At 39.7% G+C, this 22,508-nt stretch overlaps 1 protein-coding gene across 3 annotated transcripts in view; it reads left to right on the forward strand.

Annotated features, from left to right (window-relative positions):
- Positions 1-11,342: 11,342 nt before the first annotated feature.
- Nlrp9a (NLR family, pyrin domain containing 9A) overlaps positions 11,343-22,508 on the forward strand; it is a 39,126-nt gene continuing 27,960 nt past the window's right edge. For all 3 annotated transcript variants that reach the window (NM_001048219.2, NM_001048220.2, NM_001302792.1), the window contains exon 1: positions 11,343-11,430. Coding sequence is in view for 1 of the 3 variants with exons in the window: in NM_001302792.1 (NP_001289721.1) it covers positions 11,427-11,430 (4 nt within the window). In the remaining 2 variants the exon portion in view is untranslated. The remainder of the gene's footprint in view (positions 11,431-22,508) is intronic.

The following is a 22,508-nucleotide window of genomic DNA, read 5'->3' on the forward strand; positions in this document are numbered from 1 at the left end:
TATTGAAAAGGTAACTCAGGAATGGAAACACAAGTGCTGCACATACATTCTCCTTCACACATGTGTTTAGCTTTGAGTTTTTAAGTTTCTGTGCTTCATGAGGAGCACAAGTGGAAGGCAGGAAGGCAAGATGGAGCTAATAGGAGGGATTGCTTTATGGAGGAAGCAGAGTTAAATATAAGTAACAGGAAGGGAAATTGGAGATACTGAGTGGAGTACTTAAAAAATGGTGAGGAGGTAAAGGGGGGGCGTGTAATAAAAACGGAGGTGCTAAGAAAAACACTTGGATGTCCATGAACTGTACTGAATACCTTTATTTTCAGAATAAAATATTTTGGGTGGCCAAAAGGGTGAATCTTTCTGAGGACAGCCAGGGCTATATAGTAAAAACTTGGTCTCAAAAACCAAACAGAACCAACCAGAAAAACAGAATAGAGAGAAGATATATGAAAACAAAATTTTAATTATATAAAGTAATGAAAGGAATTGTTGGCAAGGAGATACGCTACATGGCTGGAAACATCTGCTCCTAAAACAAAAATGCCAAGGCCAGAGCTGGAATAGCTCCTATTAAGCTATATTCGGGGAAGTGACTGAGGCTCCCAAAATACGACCAGTACCTGCAGTTTATCTTATTTACTCAACAGAGATAGATAAGAAGAACCTGTTGATGAAAGTACCACACAGGGGAGGTGCATGGTTCAAAAACAGAGAATTCCTCCTTGTCAGCTAGCTTGCATACTTCTGGAAGCTGCTGTGCAGATGGAATAATTGACCTGTGAAACACGGAAGCTAATAGGACAAATTCCAAGCAAGTGTGCACACTTGTGCAACTGTGGTCTATGAGTCATTACAATAAACACCTGGTATCTTTTTTAATTTGAGATCTATTCCATAGAATGGGATTTATACTTGGTGCCATAAATCTGGTTAAAAAATGCATATGAGAGCTTAGACTTTATAGGGGAACAAAATAGTACTGTCTAGCTAGATTCACAATATCCAACTATCTTTAAAATATTTATCTTTACATCCATAGACAAATCTCACCTTTAGACTTAATCTAAGGACTGTATCTTTCCAGTAAATGGTGGTGAGTACAGAAATTCATGACTACATAAGCACTGGGCATGATGAGGGACACATAGATAACTCTAAACAAGACATGTATGCCATCTACTCCAAAGATCAGGAAGGATTTTGGAAGAGGCGTTAGAAATAATATAAAAGCAAGCAGATAGGGTGCCAGGCTGAAAAATCCCATCTTGCTAGCAGGACATATCTGTGGAACCAGAACCTCACAGCATTTGTGAATGCTTGGAACTACAGATATATCTGTCAACAGGAGACATTGAGGAAGGGAGGACTCAAGGGGCCAAAACCTCACTGCTGAGCTGTCAGTGATAGAATCAGGTGAGTCACTGCCTTCAGTTTGTACCCACTGGTGACTCCCGTCCAGCACAGAGAGTTCGAACCTAATGATCACACAAGAGGTTTTGTTGAATAAATGGATCACAAAATAATACCAAAATTCATGATTCTGAGAAAAGGACTGGAGGAATGAAGCTTTGTTGATCAGAGAGATCAGTGTGTTGATAGGAATGAGAGGGAGACACAGAATAATGAAAATAAAGAGTAATAAGAATTTTTCCACCTGAATAAAGTCATCAAAGAACAAAATTAATGAATTAAAATACCATAAATGCACATAAAACAATAATATCTTTTGATCATGAACACTCTAGAGTAATCATCCTGCATAATTTGGTTTCCTTATCAGAATTGTATTGTTTTATGATGAATCATTTTCAAATTTATACCAACATGTATTGAAAAAGAAATATGGATAATTTTACCCATATTTTAGCAGCTGATCAGAAGTTAGAAAATGTTTGCATAATTCATATTGGGTGATAAATTTTTGGAAGTAGTGTTTCAATTAGTTGTGGGAAAGCATTATTTGAGGATGGGCCAAGATATTTGTTTAGTGCAGGGGTTATATTGCACAGCTCTGTTTCAATCTTCCAAACCCATGCTGACAACATGTCCTTTAATTAGGACCATTAGTATATGATGTAGAGTTTGATATTAGCTCTGAAGTCATTACATTCTTCTATACCAGGCCCATGGCTGTATACTCTGTCAATATATACCAACAGAAACCATTGCTACTTCCATCAGAATCCTGGGGCTATTTCAGTGTCCTCATTTATCTATGTATAGTGGAGCTTGTTTTCCAAGATACCCATGGACCCTTTTGCACTTCAGAGACCTAATATGCTGTTACATTGTAGAGAATTTTCCATAAAAAAAGCAATCTTGCATGTACTGTTAAGGATATGGATTAGGCAATCATTAAGAAATATGGAACATCAGGCATGAGTCTGTGACTATAATTCTAACATAAGAAAAAGCAAGAGAAAGAGGAGTCACATCTTAAGTCTTCCCTTACTTATATCACAATTTTGATTCTAGCCTGCACTCCCAACAAGACCCTACCTCAAAAAGGAAAGTAAGAAAGAGAGAAAAGAGAAAAGAAAGGAAAAGAAAAGAAAGGAGAAAGGAAAGGAAAAGGAGGAAAGAAACAGTTATTGAGATAATGTAAGAATTATTGATTCACATCACCTTTGTTATCTGTAGTCTCCTTCCTGCCATGGAGTGATTTTGACTGATCCAGAGTGAAGGCAGAGCTAATACACATACATGGCTCTGGATCCTTTTTACTCCATCCAGATTATGGACAGATCTCAGGGACTCTCAGTTAATTCAGCATAAAGCCAGAGACCTGTATCTCATTACTCACCTCCACAGGCCTTTGGGGGCTTCAGGCAGTTTGAGGACAAAGACCCAGGTATCTTGACTACGTAACTGTCCTCCTGGCCATCTGAGTTGAATACACGCATCACATATCTTTAGGTCAGAGCCATATGAAACCTTTCTCCTAGCACTGTGCAATTTCCTGACAACATTTTTGAGGTCAAGAGATATACCTTTAGTAGGAAATTGAAGGTAATTTTAGATACCACATTCAGGAATCTATCTAAATCTGTGAAGATTTTGTTATCATCTGAAAATAGATATACCACATGACCCAGCTAGACCACTCTTGGCTAAATGCCCAAAGACTCTGTATTGTTCTACAGAGCTACATTGCATCCATGTTCATTCCTGGCTTGTTCTCAATAGCTAGGAAGCAGAATCAGCCTAGGTAACTGTGGAGGCTTAAATAATCTTGGCCCAGGGAGTGGCACTGTTAGGAGGTATGGCCTTGTTGGAGGAAGTATGTAACTGTAGGGGTGGGACTTGAGAACCTTCTCTTAGATGGCTGAAGACAGTCTTCTCCTGCCTTTGGAACAAGATTTAGAAATCTCACCTCCTCTACTGCCATGCCTACCTATACGATGCCATGCTACTGCCATAATGATAATGTACTGAACCTCAGGACCTATAAACCAACTCCAAATAAACACTGTCCTTTGTAAGAGTTGCTTTGTTCATGTTATTTCCTCATAGCAATGGAAACCCAAACAAAGACAGAAGTTGGTATCAGGGAATGAGGCATTGCTGTAATAGTCCTGACCATGTTTGGTTTTTGTTTGTTTGTTTGTATGTTTGTTTGCTTGCTTGCTTTTGAGGAATGTGGGTTTGGGGAGGTTGAATTTGGAAAGTCATGGAATGCTTTAAGTGGAACTCAGTCGGCCGTCCTAATAGGGATATGGAAGACATTGGTGCTGAGGGGAATTTGAGCTCTGAAGATTGTTCATGTTTACATAAAAGAATGTTGCTACTTTGTGTCCTTGTCAGAAGACTATGTCTGAGGCTAAGGTGAAGAGACACAGATTCATTCCATTGACAAAGGAAGTATCAGAAATTCCCAGCATAAACTTTGTCCTTTGATTTACTCTAAGGAAGAACAGTTTGATAAAGACTAGCAACCTTAAAATAATACAAAATATATGATTCAAGTATTAAAAAGTCACCAGGAGATGCAGTAGAGCTAAAACCTGTATTCAAAGGGATTTAAGGGAGTGGTATCCTCTGGACAAGATCTTGCCTAGATAAGCTTATTGTTTATGTGTTTGCAATTGAAAAATAATAGTTATATATCATGTTAGGTGTTATTACCTGGTTATTGTTTTCATTTTGAATTTTAATCTGGAATGAACTACAATGTAGAAATGGAGGACATACCTGTGATCCAGATCTTGAGGCTGGAAGATACCAGCTTTTGATCAGGACATTGAGGCATAGTGGTGGTGAAATGCTTAGGTACAGGCATTGTGCTACACATTTTTACTGTCCAGAGACAGTGGCAAGCAGATATTGGGGTATGAGGCCAATCTGAAACATAGAAAGTGGAAAGCAAAGAAATGCTTAGATCAAGCTGTGATGGTTATATGACTTTAATCCCAAAACTTAGGAGACATAGTCATGCACATCTCTGAGTTTAAGGACAGTATAAAGTGATGTTTCCAACAGTCAAGCTTATGCAGTAAAGGGTTTATAAAACAAGGGAGCCATGTTAATGACCCATCAAGCAGTAGAACTTGACAAATTTGGTCATGTGGCTCTGGTTTTAGAGTCAAGAATAAGGGGACTACTGGGACAACTGATGATGGCTAGATGGAGATGAGAAAGTAGTGATGGTTAAGAAGAGACCAACTGCACTGGGGTGAAATCTTTTGGGAAGTATTTTCTGAGACGATAATGAAGCTGTGTTCCAGGGATGAAAAAGGTTGTGTCTTGTACTGCAGCTGGACTTGATAATGTGTAAGAAGATTCCCTCAGGGGGTACTGGGTTTGAAGTCAAGAAAGGGTCATGTAGAGCAACTTAGACTTGGGACAGTGAGAGACCAGGAAAGACCATTGGTGCAGTCTAAGTTTCATTCCATCAACTGATGAGCAGATAATGAAAATGTGGTGCATTTACACAAAGGAATCATCACTTATAAAGAAAAATGGGAAATGATTGAAACTAGGAAAATAGTATATTTTTTCTTTTCTTTTTTTATTGGATATTTTCTTTATTTACATTTCAAATGTTAGCCCCTGTCCCAGATTCCCCTCCAGAAACACCCTATCTCACCCTCCCTCCCCCTGCTTCTATGAGGGTACTCCTCCACCCACACACTATTAAGTTAGGTAAGTAAGGCCAAAAATGTAAACAGGTCTTGTTTTCTTTCTCGTACATACCCTAGCTTTTAAATTTTATGTAAATGTTCTTATATTAGAGATAGGTCTATCTCAAAGCTGGTATACTTCACCAAGCATACTAGAAAGGAACCCAAGGAAGTTGGAGAAATGGAGGCTTAAAAAGAAAATGGTAGAAAGAATAATAGAAAAGTGTGATAATGTGATATTAAGGTATGAGGGAAGTAACTGGCAGTTGGAATGTGAAGCAGGAATAAGGGCAGGGAAATGAGCAGATCAACTAAGACTGAATAAAAATGCTATAAGAAACCTACTATTTTGTAAGCTAACTTTATTTTTTTTTCTGGTAGATTTTATTTTTTATTAGGCATTTACTTTATTTACATTTCAAATGTTGTCCCCTTTCCTGGTTTCCCCTTTGAAAACTCCCTATCCCCTCCCACTTCCCCTGCTCAGCAACCCACACACACCCACTTCCTGGCCCTGCAATTCCCCTACACTGGGGCATAGAACCTTCACAGGACCAAGGCCCTCTCCTCCCTCTGATGACCAACTAGGCTGTCCTCTGCTGCATATGCAGCTGGAGCCATGAGTCCCACCATGGGATTTAGTTGGTGATTTAGTCCCTGAGAGCTATTGTTCCTCCTATGGGGCTGCTAACCCCTTCAGCTCCTTGAGTCTTTTCTCTAGCTCCTTCATTGGGGACCCTGAGCTTAGTCCAATAGTAGACTGCGAAGATCCACCTCCGTATTTGTAAGATACTGGTGGGGCCTCTCCTGAGACAGCTATATCAGGCTTCTGTCAGCAACCACTTGTTGGCATCCATAAAAGTGTCTGGGTTTGGTGAGTGTATATGGGATGGATCCCCAGGTGCAGCAGAAGCTAAAACCCTCCATTGGAAAAAGAACAGCATTTTCAACTAATGGTGCTGGCTCAACTGGTGGTTAGAATGTAGAAAAATTCAAATCGATCCATTCTTATCTCTTTGTACAAAGCTCAAGTCCAAGTGGATCAAGGACCTCCACATAAAACCAGATACACTGAAACTAATAGAAGAGAAAGTGGAGAAAAGCCTTGAGCACATGGGCACAGGGGAAAATTTCCTGAACAGAACAACAATAGTCTATGCTCTAAAATCAAGAATTGACAGATGGGAACTTATAAAACTGCAAAGCTTCTGTAAGGTAAGATAACTTTAAAAACAAAGAAAGTTGAAAAATTTGTCAGAATCTCTAGTCATCATTGAAATAGAGTTTTTAGAATGTAATACCATCTAACTCAAACCAAAAAGAATAAAGAAGAGTTCCACAGATCACAGGCTGCTCTTGTAGCTGACACAGCTTCGGTTTTCAGTATATATGTTAGAGAGCTCACACCTGTCTGTGACTCCAATTCTGAGAACTGTTGTTCCATAATGGCCCAAAAATACTTAAAGAAATGTTCAATATCCTTAGTCATCAGGGAAATGCAAATCACAGTGATTCCAAGATTTCAAATTACACACCCGTATGAATGCTTAAGAGAAGAAACTCAACCAACAGCACATGTTGGTGAGAATCTGGAGCAAGAAGAATACTTCTCCATGCTGGTTGGAGTACAAACTTGTACAGTGACTCTGGAAATCAATTTAGTGGTTTATCTGAAATTTGAGAATAGTTCTACCTCAAGACCCTGCTATACCCCTCCTGTGTATATACCCAAAAGATGCCCTAGCCTACAACAATGACACTTGTTCAACTATGTTCATAATAGCTAGGAAGTAGAACCAATCCAGATGTCTCTCAAGTAAAGAATGGATAAAAAAACATGTGGTTCATTTATACAACGGGAACACTAGTCAGTGATATTTTCAGGCAAAATGATAGTGCTAGAAAATAGCATCCTGAAATAGTCAAAAGAGACAGAGGGAGGAGCATCTGGGGGAGAGGGTTGGAGAGGGGAATGTGGGGTTCAAAATCAGGTGTGGGGAAGGACAGGAGAGATGGCAATATGGCCATGAGAAAGAATGGAAATCTGCAACTGATGTGGGTGGGGAGGTGGGGGAGAATCTCCAGAACAAGACAGAGACCTGGTATAAGAGGGGCACCCAAGAAACAACGGGTGTGTCCTGAGCTGTGACTCACTACATTTGTGATAGAAAATCTGAAGAGTATCCCATCCTGCGGGATTCAGTTATTCGTGGGTGCGAGGGGGACCGCAAACCTGGAAGGAGATGGGAGGAAGAAAAAGAGAAATAGGAGACCAGGAAGGGTACCTATCGAGGTCTCATTTATTATGCTGAGGTGCCTTCTTTTTAAAGCATACATCATGGGGAATAGGGGAGGGGTCGAGGGAGAGTTATGCAAAGAACAAAGAAGTGGGCATCTTCTGACATGAGGGCCGAAGTCAGGTGCCAGGCAGCGGGCACTCTGCATCTTATCTTGGGAACATCGATCCTCCTTGACAGCCTTGGGTGTCAGGCTGGGCTCAGGCATGACTCATGTCCTTGGATGTCATGGGAACTCAGGAAGAGATAGGGAAGAGGGGACTATAATTCAGCTTTTACAGCCTCAGGTGCCAGGAAGGGAATAGGGAGGAAGGGGGTGATAACCAGCTCCTAGCACAAGGCCATTTGGCCTGTTAGGGAGATTGTGAAGGGCTCACTTTCTCATGGGATGGTCTCTGATAGAAGAGGCCACCTGCTGTAGCCAGACAGAAACCCCAGTGCAGTGATAGAGACACCAATCCACCCATAAAAATTTCAACCTAAAACTTATCCTGTCTACAAGAAATGCAGGCACAGAGGATGGAGAAAGAGTTGAGACCCATACCATGGGCAAGAGCCAAGCCCTAACACTATTAATGATACTCTGTATGCTTGCAGACAGCAGCCTGGTATCCCTGAGAGTCTCTACCCAGCAGCAGACTCAGATACAGACACTCACAGCCAAAGAGTGGATGGAGCTTGGGGACACTTATGAAAGAATTAATGATACTCTGTTGTGCTTGCACACAGGAGCCTAGCATAATTGTCCTCTGAGAGGCTCTGCCTAGCAGCTGATGGAAACAGATGCAAATATATCCAAGGAAATATTAGATGGAGATTGCGGAATCTTGATGAAGAGTTGGGGTAAGGATTGAGGTACCTGGAGCAGATAGAGACTCTACCAGAAGACTGTCAGAGTCAACGAAACTAGACCCTTGGGGGATCACAGAAACTGAACGACCAACCAAATAACCCCTCTCCCCATATATAGGAGATGATCAGCTTGGTCTTCCTGCAGGTCGCTCAATAATTGAGGTGTGGACTCCCTGACTCTATTGCCAGAATGTGGATCCTATTCCCCTAAGTGGGCTGGTAGTCTGGCCTCAGATTGAGAGGATGTGTTTATTCCTGCAGCAAGGTGATGTGCTAGGGTAGGTGGATTGGAATCCAGGAGGAGCCTCCTCCTTCTCAGAGGAAACAGGGATGGAGCAATGGAGGTTGTAGCTGTGCAAGGGAGCTACAGAGAGGAGAGTGGGGTTGAGATCAAGATGTATGGAGAGCAAATAAATAACCGATGGAAAAAATTCAGGATTTGAAAGATTCCCATACAGGTAAAATTAATATAATATATTATACTAAGTTAAAAAAAATCCTCTGCCTTCTAAGTACCATTGACAGTATCTATAAAAAACAAAATCTTTGAAACGTTTGAGACTCCACATAACAGGCAGATAATTTGTATTTACATATACCACATATATATAGTCAATCTAATATATTTTAATATATTTATATATTATACATAATTATTTTGTATTTAAATAAATTTAACTTAAATATACTCAATTTAAATATACCTATATTTATTTTGTACTTTAATATATTAAAACTATATCATGTACATTTTATATGTTTTATATATATTTTTATGTATATTTATTTGTATACTGATGTATACCCAATATGTACAACCAAGTTAAATTTTTATATTTAGGAGAGAAAAACATATACTAACTTTGTCCATTATTATAACCGCCATCATCTTTTCCATCCCTGTCATTTTTATCATCACCTTATCCATAACCATCTTATCAGCAACACCATCAAATTTATTATAATATCCATTTCCTTTTTTGTTTTCTTTTTAACTGTCTTTTCATTTTTATTTATTACATTTTTATTTACATTTCAAATGTTATCCCCTTCCCTGGTTTCCAATCCAAAACCCCCATCCCACCCCTCTTCCCCCTGCTCAACAACACACCCACTCCTGCTCCCCTGTCCTGGCATTTCTCTACACTGGGACATTGAGCCTTCACAGGACCAAGGGCCTCTCCTCCCATTGATGTCACACAAGGCCATCCTCTGCTAAATATGCAGCTGGAGGCTGGAGCCATTGGTCCCTCCATGTATACTCTGGTTGCTGGTTTAGTCCCTAGGAGCTCTGAGGGTACTGGTTGGTTCCTCCTATGGGGCTGCAAGGTCCTTCAGCTCCTTGGATCCTTTCTCTAGCTCCTTCATTGAGGACCCTGTGCTCAGTCCAATGGTTGGCTGAGAGCATTCACCTCTGTATTTGTCAGACAGGTAGTGATAGAGGCCACAGAAATCACCAAGAAGAGAACACAAGAACAAATCACCTTTGAACCCTTTAGAATACCATAGCACCTATCAGAAACTTCAATTAATTAAGTAACTATTTCTTTATGTATTTGCTATTGTGAAGATACATGTTTCTATGTTATGTCACATATGTGAAGGTCAGAGGACAGGTTGGGACTTCGTTCTCCCCATGTACCTTTTATGACAGTTCTGGGAATTAAACTCAGACTGTTAGTGTTTCCCCAGCAAATGCTCTATCCACTAAACAATCTCACCAGCCCTTAAGATAATAAATATAAAAATGAAAGAGAGAAAACAAGGGGCCAGTGAGACGATTCAGTGGGTAGAGGCGCTTGCTACCAAGCATGACACTCTGAGTTTAATCACTGGGAGATATAGGTGGAACAAGAGTACTGACTCCTACAAGTTGTCCTCTGACATCGACAAGTGCATGGCTCCCAAAAAATAAATATAATATCATGTTTTAAAAAGACATCAAGATGTATTTCTTGTAATGTGTTATCTGAAACAGCTAGGTATCATTTAGAGATGCAATGTGAGGAAATCTGGACAGAATTTCAAGACAGGTGTAAAGCATTTGTTGGTTCAGATCTTGTAGAGAGGATTCAGAAGTTTCTAATCTCTATTTCCCTAAATAAAATTCAGTCACACCTGTCCACTGCCCCATCACAGGACCTTTTATTCCTGAACAGGGTTCAGGTTTCCTGTAGACACATGGTTCTCAACCTGTGAGTTTAAACCTACTTGGGAGTAGAATGATGTTTTCACAGGGGTTGCCCAAGACACCTGGAAGACACAGATATTTACAGTACCAAAATTACAGTTATGATGTAGCAATGAAAAAAATTTTATGGGCAGAGGCATCACTATAACATGAAGAACTATTAAATGGTGACAGCATTAGTAAGGCTGAGTAACACCGCAGTGGGGCAACATAGGAAAGTGATTAAAATTTGTGTTGACCAGGCAGCTGTCTTCTCAACTCTAGCCTCTTCTCTGATACCCTCAAGTACTTTGGAAATTAGGTATAGTAATATTCCTGTTGACATAGGTCAGTCAGATAGTGTGGTGACTTGGTGAGAAAAGCCTTACACACATCAGCTCTCACCTGATGTTAGAGATGCAGGAGGAACTCGGAGAGCTGTTAGACACCCAAAGACATCAGCTTCTGTGCTTTTTAAATGTAACCAGTCATTCAAGAGCCACTATTTACTTCCTCACAGACAAATCTCAGATCCTGCTGTTAAAATCTATACCGATAAAATGTTTTCCATTGGGAAAAAAACACAAAATAAAGGAAATATTTTGATTATATGTTGAATGGATCCCATAACCTGTCTCTCTCATTGGGGGCAAAAAGCTGTTCAGATAGGTACTGGGCTTAAACTGTCACTATCTTATATTATAATAATATAATTATTGTAATAATTAATATAATGCAATTAATATAATTGCATTACCAGCATCGCAAGAGTTTCCAGGATACAACTCAATGGTGATCACTTATACCTGAAACCTAATAGCACAGGTGAAATATTTTTGACAAAGCCTGCAGCCAATGATAGAGCCATAGCAGCCAATGAAAGGGCGAGGTATACAGCCAATCAAGAAGCTAGCATGACTTCTTAGTCAGTCTTAGTTTTTCACAGTGGCCCTTCAATAAGTACTAGCCCATGGGACCAGGTCTGGAATGGGTAAGGAACTCATTTTCTCTACTGAAATATCTTTTATCTCTGTCTGTTTCCTCCATTCAATGCTTTACTGATAGTCTACAGAATCATGATTAAACCTTTAGCCCTCATTCATTATTTACTATGATTTTATATAAGTCCATACAATTAACTTTACCATCACTGTATCATTTCTCAATTGTTCTCTTACTTGTTTAGAGGAATGAACAGAAGAGGGGGATCCAGAGATGACATCTTTCTTTTTATTGTTGCAAGGAAGAATTGTAATGAAAAGTATGCCAATTTGTAGAGACTGTGTACCTGAGATTTCTTCCCTTTAAAAGTCTATATTTCCCTTAGGCTGATGAGATGGCTCAGCTAGGAAAGGTGTTTGCTACCAAGGCAGCTATTTGAGTTGCATCTGTGGCACCTACTTGATAGAAGGAGGAACAACATCCCCAGAAGTTTTTCTGGCCTTCACATGTGCACTGTAGCACATGCATGCCCCCCACTCCCCCCCCAAAATGTAATAGGATGGGCATAGTGACACACAACTATAGCCTCAGTACTCAAGAGGCAGATGCAGACATACCTCTGTGAGTTTTAGGCTATTTTGGTCTACATAGGGAGTTTCAAGCCAGCTAGGGTTACACAGTGAAAACTGTCTCAAAATAAATTAAGTAAAAAAGAAAATTAAACTTCTTTATTTCCTACTCTAAATTGGATGAAAGAAAAGAATCCATCTAAAAGGAGTCAAGGCTCATTTTTTTAATTAGGGCTAAAAACAGTTTAATTGGTGCTGGCCAGGTCTGGCATGCATGGAGCTGGGGATTCCTTCCTCAGAATTGTATCATATCAGTAACAGAGCTCTGGTCACGTCAAATGTGACTGGCATGGCTCTGGCAGGGCTTGCCCTTCTCCCTCATTTCTTCTGCCTTGTTAAATGCCACTAGATTATACCCCTAAAGCTAGTTCCCAAAAGTCTATCCCCTTATTTGGCCAATCCCTCCTCTTGAAGCTAACTACCAATGACCAGGTATAAAAGTATTGGAAGTCCAGCAATCAAAAGCCTCCTTTGGCTTATCTAACTAACATTCCCAGTTAAAATAAAATACATCTTCCTAACACTGGCTTTCCCCTTGTACCTTTATAAGCCACTATTGGCCTATGTGCCATGTCTGTCTCTTCTCTATCTTGAGACAGTTTGTTGCCCACCCCACCCATGAACAAAATACTCCTTACCACTTTCCTCTTTTCTCAGTCTCCTTCCTCTCTTCTTCTCCCTCATTCTCTATCTCCTGTGTTTGTTTCTTTTTCCTGCCCTCTGTCATTCTCTGAAGCCAAGAAATCTCCTTTGTGCTGAGAACTTGGTCTGAAAACATGGTCAGGGGGCTCTGAGCTGATACTTTGTCTTTTATTTTTTACACTCCATATTTTATTCACCCCACCATTCACCCTCTGACTGTTCCACATCCCATACTTTCTCCTCACCCCCACCCCCACCCCCACCCTACCTGACCTTCTTAATTTCCTGGGGCCTCTAGTTTCTTAAGAGTTAGGTACATCATCTCTAAATGAACACATACCCTGGAGTCCTCTACTGTATGTGTGTTGGGGGCTTCATATCAGCTGGTGAATGCTGACTGTTTGGTGGTCCCGTGTTTGCAAGATTTCAGGGATTGAGACTAATTGAGACTGATGCTCCTTCTATAGAATCACTCTTCTCCTCAACTTCTTTCAGCCTTCCCTAATTCAACAACAGGGGTCAGCTGCTTCCATCTATTGGTTGGGTGAAAATATTTGCATCTGACTCTTTCAGCTGCTTGTTGGGTCGTTTGGAGGGCAGTCATGACAGGTCCCTTTTTGTGAGCACTTCATAGCCTCAGTAACAGTGTCAGGCCTTGGGATTTCCCCTTGAGCTGGATCCCACTTTGGGCTTGTCACTAGACCTTTTTTCCTCAAGCTCCTCTCCATTTCCATACCTGTAATTCTTTCAGACAGGAACAATTATGGGTCAGAGAGGTGACTGTGGGATGACAACCCCATCCCTCACTTGATGTCCTGTCTTCCTGCTGGAGGTGGGTTCTATAAGTCATTTCTCCATACTGTAGGGCATTTATAAGGTCCTGATAATCTCTTACCTTCCAGGTCTCTGGTGCATTCTGGAGGGTCCCCCCAACCTCCTATCTCCTGAGATTGCTTGTTTCCATTCTTTCTGCTGGCCCTCAGGGCTTCATTTTCCCTCACTCAATACCAGATCAGGTTACCCTGTCCCACTTCACTCCCCTCCCCTGTCCACTTTCCCTCTCAGGTCCCTCCCTCCCTCCCTCCCTCCCTCCACACTTGTGATTGATTTTTCTTTTAATCAGCAATGTTAGATCACAATTGTGATCCCAACACTTGGGAGGTGGATACTGGAGGATAAGATGTAGTGGCATTTTTGTGAATTCTAGAATTCTGGGTTTCTTTTAAAAAAAACACACAGAAATATTATAAGACTGTGATTTCACTTTATTCTCATTTGTAGGTATGTAGAACTACTTTTAGCTGTCTGCAAGAGCTGACCATGATTTGCCTCATGCTCTAGCAGAAGCATGGTTTTGCCAGCTGCAGATGATTTCTGCAATTGTGTGAAATTTGGAATTCAGCAAGTTTCAAAGAGTATATAAATGGTAGGGCCCCAAAGGGAGGTTGTTGGTCATTTAGGGAGACTGGTTATGGTTTGTTAGTAGCCATGGTCAAAAGAGAAACAAAAGGAAAGAAATTAGATTCAGGAATCTCTGTCCACTTGTTTATCCTTGTTTCTCTCCTATCTAGTGTCCTGGGATGTGAAAACAGGGGGTATAGGGTTGTTAAATAGAAGAACCCATGATATAGCAAAGATCAACTACAATCAGAAGTTCAGGGATGTTTTCAGATTCACAGCGAGTCTGAGGTCTGCCTGGGTTCAATAAGACTATGCCTTTTTGTTTTTTTAGATATTTTCTTCATTTAGATTTCAAATGCTATCCCAAAAGTCCCCTATACCCTCTCCCCACCCTGCTCCCCAACCCACCCACTCCTGCTTCCTGGCCCTAACATTCCCCTGTACTGGGGCACATAATCTTTGCAAGACCAAGGGTCTCTCCTCCCAATGATGGCTGACTAGGCCATCTTCTGCTACATATGCAGCTAGAGACACAAGCTCTGGGGGGTACTGGCTGGTTCATATTGTTGTTTCTCTTATGGGGTTATAGACCCCTTCAGCTCCTTGAGTACTTTCTCTGGCTCCTCCATTGTGTTCCATCCAATAGATGACTGTGAGCATACACTTCTGTATTTGCCAGGCACTGGCATAGCCTCACACGAGACAGCTATAACAGGGTCCCGTCAGCAAAATCTTGCTGGCATATGCAATAGTGTCTGAGTTTGGTGGCTGTTTATGGAATGGATCCCCGAGTGGGGAAGTCTCTGGATGGTCCTCTCTTCCGTCTCAGCTCTGAACTTTGTCTGTATAACTCCCTCCATGGGTATTTTGTTCCCTATTCTAAGGAGTGAAGTATCCACACTTTGGTCTTCTTCTTGAGTTTCATGTGTTTTGCAAATTGTATCTTGGGTATTCTAAGTTTCTGGGCTAATATCCACTTATCAGTGAGTGCACTGAATTACAGGTGGCTATGAACCACTGTGTTGTGTAGATGCTGAGATTCAAATCCAGGTGTTCTGCAAGTGCAGCCAATGTTCCTAATCCCTAAGCTGTTTCTCCAGGCCATAGATTTTTTTCTTGTTTACTTTTTTTCTAAAAGTGGAAATGTGAATTCTTTTGAGGTATTCATTGTAAGGATTATGTTCTTTTTAAAGCAACTGACCATTAGTGTAATAGGAGTTAGACATGGCTAGCTAGTGAATACATTGGTTGTATTGATCCACTTAGAATGTGACTTTTTTTTTTTTTTTTTTACATTGTGGGGAGAAGTTTACCATGTGAAAATTTCACCTTTTTCATTTTGTTTAATACTATATTAAGCCATTCTATTATATTATTACTTAATATGTAAATTGTATTGCTAGACATAAAGTATTTTATTGGAAGAAAAGTTAAAATAATTTTTTAAAAATATTAAAAGTATCTGGTGTTCTAATTCATACTTGGTTGATTATAGATAATAATGTGCATATGTTTCAAAAACATTTGAAGGATTTTTGATGTTTTCACTACAAAGAAATATTTTTGGAGAAGGGTGTTATTCTGTGGTTTGAACATTACCCAGTGTACAAAAGTACTGAACGTTTGCAAAACTTCCTATTGATGAGTATGATTTTTATGCCTCAATGAAAATAGAAAGTCCTTTTCTTTTTTTATTACTTTTTTATTAGGTATTTTCTTCATTTACATTTCAAATGTTAACCTCTTTCCTGGTTTCCCCTTTCTCTATCCCTGCTCACCAACCTACACACTCTGGCTTTCTGGCCATGGAATTCCCCAGTACTGGACCATAGAGCCTTGACAGGACCAAGGACCTCTCTTCCCATTGCTGAACAACTAGGCCATCCTCTGTTACATATGCAGCTAGAGCCACAAGTCCCTCCATGTGCTTTCTTTGGTTGGTGGTTTAGTCCCAGGGAGCTCTGAAGATACTGGTTAGTTTATATTGTTGTTCCTCCTATGGGGCTGTAAACCCCATCAGCCCCTTGGGTGCTTTCTCAAGCTCCTCCATTGGGGACTCTGTGCTCCTTCCAATGGATGTCTGTGAGCATCTACTTCTCTATTTATCAGACACAGGCAGAGTCTCTCAGGAGACATCTATATCAGACTCTTGTCAGCAAGCTCTTGTTGGCGTCCACAATAGTGTCTGGTTTTGGTGGTTGTTTTTGGAATGGATCCCCAGGTAGAGCAGTCACTGGATGGTCGTTCCTTCTGTCTCTGCTTCACACTTTGTCTCTGTAACTCCGTCCATGTGGATTTTGTTCCCTATTCTAAGAAGGATCAAAGTATCCACACTTTAGCCTTCCTTCTTCTCAAGTTTCATATGTTTTGCGAATGAGGTGCTACTCAGCCATTCGGTATTCCTCAGTAGAGAATTCTTTGTTTAGCTCTGCACCCCATTTTAATTGGGTTATTTGGTTCTCTGGAATCTAGCTTCTTGTGTTCTTTCTATATATTGGATAGTAGCCCTCTATTGGATTTAGGATTGGTAAAGATCTTTTCCCAATCTGTTGGTTGCCTGTTTGTCTTATTGACAGTGTCCTTTGCCTTAAAGAAGTTTTGCAATTTTATGAGGTCCCATTTGTCAATTCTTGATCTTACAGCACAAGCCATTGATGTTCTGTTCAGAAATTTTTCCCCTGTGCATGTATCTTTGAGGCTTTTCCCTACTTTCACCTCTATGAGTTTCAGTGTCTCTGGTTTTATGTGGAGTTCCTTGATCCAGTTAGCTTTGTACAAGGAGATAAGAATGGATCAATTCTTCTACATGATAACCACCAGTTGTACTAGCCCCATTTGTTGAAAATGGTGTTTTCCCCCCACTGGATGGTTTTAACTCCTTTGTCAAAGATCAAGTGACCATAGGTGTGTGAATTCGTTTCTGGGTCTTCAATTCTATTCACTGTACCAGTACCATGCAGTTTTTAATCACAATTCCTCTGTAGTACAGCTTGAGGTCAGGCATGGTGATTTGACCAGGGGTTCTTTTATCATTGAGAATAGTTTTTGCTATCCTAGGTTTTTTTTTTTAAGATTTATTTATTTATTATATGTAAGTACACTGTAGCTGTCTTCGGACACTCCAGAAGAGGGAGTCAGATCTTGTTACAGATGGTTGTGAGCCACCATGTGGTTGCTGGGATTTGAACTCCAGACCTTCGGAAGAGCAGTCAGGTGCTCTTACCCACTGAGCCATCTCACCAGCCCCAGTTTTTTTTTTTTTTTTGTTATTCTAGATGACTTTGCAAATTGCCCTTTCTAACTCTGTGAAGAATTCAGTTGGAATTTTGATAGGGATTGCATTGAATCTGTAGATTGCTTTTGGCAAGATGGCCATTTTAACTGTATTAATCCTGCCAATCCATGAGCATGAGAGATCTTTGCATCTTTTGAGGTCTTCGAATTCTTTCTTCAGAGACTTGAAGTTCTTCTCATTCAGATCTTTCACTTACTTTGTTAGAGTCACACCAAGGTATTTTATATTATCTGTGACTATTGTGAAGGGTGATGCTTCCCTAATTTCTTTCTCAGCCTGTTTACCCTTTGTGTAGAGAAAGGCCACTGATTTGTTTGAGTTAATTTATATCCAGCAACTTCGCTGAAATCGTTTATCAGGTTTAGGAGATCCCCAGTGGAATTGTTGGGGTCATTTATGTATACTAGCTTATCATCTGCAAATAGTGATATTTTGACTTCTTCCTTTCCAATCTGTATCCCTTTGACCTTTTGTTGTCAAATTACTCTGGCTAGGACTTCAAGTACTATATGGGATAAGTAGGGAGATAGTGGGCCGCCTTGTCTAGTCCTTGATTTTAGTGGTATTGTTTCAAATTTCTCTCCATTTAGTATAATGTTGACTACTGAATTGCTGTATATTGCTTTTACTATGTTTAGGTATGGACCTTGAATTCCCTTTCCAAGACTTTTATCATTAAGGGGTGTTGGACTTTATCAAATGCTTTCCAGCATCTAATGAGATGATCCTGTGTTTTTTTTTTCCTTTGAGTTTGTTTATATACTGGATTACATTGATGGATTACTGTATGTTGAGCCATCCCTGCATCTCTGGGATGGAGCCTACTTGATCATGATGGATGATCTTTTTGTTGTGTTCTTGAATTTGGTTTGTGAGAATTTTATTGAGTGTTTTTGCATCTATATTCATAAGGGAAATTGGTCTGAAGTTATCTCTTTCTTGGGTCTTTGTGGGGTTTAGGTATCAGAATAATTGTGTCTTCATAGAACAAATTTGGTATAGCACCTACTGTTTCTATTTTGTGAAATAGTTTGATGAGTATTGGAATTAGGTCTTCTTTGAAGGTCTGATAGAACTCTGCACTAAACCCATCTGGTCCTGGGGTTCTTTGGTTGAGAGACTATTAATTACTGTTTCTATTTCTTTAGGGGATATGGGACTGTTTCAATCATTAATCTGATCCTGATTTAACTTTGGTACTTGGTATCTGTCTAGAAAATTGTTCATTTCTTCCAGATTTTCCAGTTTTTGTTGAGTATAGGCTTTTGTAATGGGATCTGATGAATTTTTGGATTTCCTCAGATTCTGTTGTTATGTCTCCCTTTTCATTTCCGATTTTGTTAATTAGGATACTGTCCCTGTGTCCTCTAGTTATTCTTGCTAAAAGTTTATTTTGTTGATTTTCTCAAAAAACCAGCTCCTGGTTAGGTTGATTTTTTTGTATAGTTCTTTTTGTTTCTACTTTGTTGTTTTCAGCCCTAAGTTCAATTATTTCCTGCTGTCTACTCCTCTTGGGTGAATTTGCTTCCTTTTGTTCTAGAGCTTTTAGGTGTGTTGTCAAGTTGCTAGTGTATACTCTCAATAGTTTCTTTTTGGTGGTACTCAGAACTATGAGTTTTTCTTTTAGGGCTGCTTTCATTGTGTCCCTTAAGTTTGGGTATGTTGTGGCTTCATTTTCATTAAACTCTAAAAAGTCTTTAATTTCTTTCTTTATTCCTTCCTTGACCAAGGTATCATTGAATAGAGTGTTATTCAGCTTCAATATCTATGTGGGCTTTCTAGTACTTATGTTGTTATTGAAGATCAGCCTTAGTCCGTGGTCATCTGATAGGATGCATGGGATTATTTCAATATTTTTGTATCTGTTGAGGTCAGTTTTGTGACAGATTATATGGTTAATTTTGGAGCAGGTACCATGAGATGATGAGAAGAAGGCAAAACATCCTTTTGTTTTAGGATAAAAAGTTCTATAGATATCTGTTAAATCAATTTCTTTCATAAATTCTGATAGTTTTACTCTGCCTCTGTTTAGTTTCTGTTTCAGTAATCTGTCCATTGATGAATGTGGTGTGTTGAAGTCTTCCACTATTATTGTGTGCGGTTCAATGTGTGTGTTAAGCTTTTCTAAAATTTCTTTTATCAATATGGAAGCCTTTGCATTTGGACCTAGATATTCAGAATTGAGAGTTCATTCTTGTATATTTTACCTTTTATGAGTATGAAGTCTTCCTCCTTCTCTTTTTTGATAAATTTAGGTTGAAAGTTGATTTTATTCGATATTAAAATGGCTACTCCAGCTTGTTTCTTAGAACCATTTTGCTTGAAAATTGTTTTACAGCCTTTTACTCAGAGGTAGTGTTTGTCTTTGTCACTGAGGTACATTTCCTGTATACAACAATTTGTTGTGTCCTTTTTACATAACCAGTGTGTTACTCTAAGTCTTTTGGGGAGGAAATTGAGTCCACTGATTTAAGAGACGTTAAGGAAAAGTTCATTCCTGTTATTTTTATTATTACAGTTGGAATTCTGTTCATGTGGCTATCTTTTATGTTTATTGAAAGATTACTTTCTTGTGCATGGGAGATCTTTCCATCTTCTGAGATCTTCTTTAACTTCTTTCTTCAGAGACTTGAAGTTCTTATCGTACAGATCTTTCACTTCCTTAGTTAGAGTCACACCAAGGTATTTTATGTTATTTGTGACTATTGTGAAGGGTGTTCTTTCCCTAATTTCTTTTGCAGCCTGTTTACCCTTTCTATAGAGAAGGGCCATTGACTTGTTTGACTTAATTTTCTATCCAGCTACTTCACTGAAGCTGTTTATCAGGTTTAGGAGTTCTCTGGTGGAATTTTTAGGGTCACTTATATATACTATCATATCATCTGAAAAAGGGATATTTTGACTTCTTCCTTTCGAATTTGTATCCCCTTGATCACCTTTTGTTGTCGAATTGCTCTGGGTAGGACTTCAAGTACTATGTTGAATAGGTAGGGAGAAAGTGGGCAGCGTTGTCTAGTCTCTGATTTTAGTGGAATTGCTTCCAGCTTCTCACCATTTACTTTGATGTTGGCTACTGGTTTACACTAGATTGCTTTTATGTTTAGGAATGGGCCTCGAATTCCTGATCTTTCCAAGACTTTTATCCTGAAGGGGTGTTGGAATTTGTCAAATGCTTTCTCCGCATCTAACGAGATGATCATGTGATTTTTGTCTTGGAGTTTGTTTATATAGTGGATTACGATGATGGATTTCTGTATATTAAACCATCCCTGCATTCCTGGATTGGCAGGATCAATATAGTAAAAATGGTTATTTTGCCAAAAGCAATCTAAAGATTCAATGCAATCCCCATCAAAATCCCAACTCGATTCTTCACCTAGTTAGAAAGGGCAATTTGCAAATTCATCTGGAATAACAAAAAACCTAGGATAGCAAAAACTATTCTTAATGATAAAAGAACCTCTGGTGGAATCACCATGCCTGATCTAAAGCTGTACTACAGAGCAATTGTGATAAAACTGCATGGTACTGGTATAGCGACAGACAAGTAGACCGATGGAATAGAATTGAAGACCCAGAAATGAGCCCACACACCTATGGTCACTTGATCTTCGACAAGGGAGCTAAAACCATCCAGTGGAAGAAAGACAGCATTTTCAACAAATGGTGCTGGCATAACAGGTGGTTATCATGTAGAAGAATGTGAATTAATCCATTCCTATCTCCTTGTACTAAGGTCAAATCTAAGTGGATAAGGGAACTCCACATAAAACCAGAGACAGTGAAATTTATAGAGGAGAAAGTCGGGAAAAGCCTTGATTATATGGGCACAGGGGAAACATTCCTGAATAGAACAGCAATGACTTGTGCTGTAAGATTGAGAATCGACAAATGGGACCTCATAAAATTGCAAAGCTTCTATAAGGCAAAAGACACCATCAATAAGACAAAAAGACCACCAACAGATTGGCAAAGGATCTTTACCTATCCTAAATCAGATAGGAGACTAATATCCCATATATATATATATAAAGAACTCAAGAAGGTAGACTCCAGAAAATCAAATAACCCCATTAAAAATGGGGCTCAGAGCTAAACAAAGAATTCTCACCTGAGGAATACCGAATGGCTGAGAAGCACCTGAAAAAATGTTCAGCATCCTTAATCATCAGGGAAATGCAAATCAAAACAACCCTGAGGTTCCACCTCACACCAGTCAGAATGGCTAAGATAAAAAATTTGGGTGACAGAAGATGCTGGAGAGGATGTGGAGAAAGAGGAACACTCCTCCATTGTTGGTGGGATTGCAAGCTTATACAACCACTCTGGAAATCAGTCTGGCAATTCCTCAGAAAATTGGACATAGTACTGCTGGAGGATCCCGCAATACCTCTCCTGGGCATATATCCAGAAGACTTTCCAACTGGTAAGAAGGACACATGCTCCACTATGTTCATAGCAGTCTTATTTATAATAGCCAGAAGCTTGAAAGAACTCAGATGCCACCCAAAAGAGGAATGGATACAGAAAATGTGGTACATTTACACAATGGAGTACTACTCAGCTATTAAAAAGAATGAATTTATGAAATTCCTAGGTAAATGTTTGGACCTGGAGGGCATCATCCTGAGTGAGGTAACCCAATCATAAAAGAACTCACATGATATGTACTCATTGATAAGTAGATATTAGCCCAGAAACTTAGAATACCTAAGATACAAGATACAATTTGCAAAACACATGAAACTCAAGAAGAAAGAAGACCTAAGTGTGGACACTTTGCCCCTTCTTAGAATTGGGAACAAAACACCCATGGAAGGAGTTACAGAGACAAAGTTTGGAGCTTAGACAAAAGGATGGACCATCTAGAGACTACCTTACCCAGGGATCCATCCCATAATCAGCCTTCAAATGCTGACACCATTGCATACACTAGCAAGATTTTGCTGAAAGGACCCTGATATAGCTGTCTCTTGTGAGGCTATGCCAGGGCCTAGCAAACACAGAAGTGGATGCTCACAGTCAGCTATTAGATGGATCGCAGCGTCCCCAATGGAAAGCTAGAGAAAGTACCCAAGGAGCTATAGGGAACTGCAACCCTATAGGTGGAACAACAATATGAACTAACCAGTACCCCCAGAGCTCGTGTCTCTAGTGTCT

Source organism: Mus musculus, chromosome 7, assembly GCF_000001635.26.
Source record: "Mus musculus strain C57BL/6J chromosome 7, GRCm38.p6 C57BL/6J".
Taxonomy (NCBI): Eukaryota; Metazoa; Chordata; class Mammalia; order Rodentia; family Muridae; genus Mus; species Mus musculus.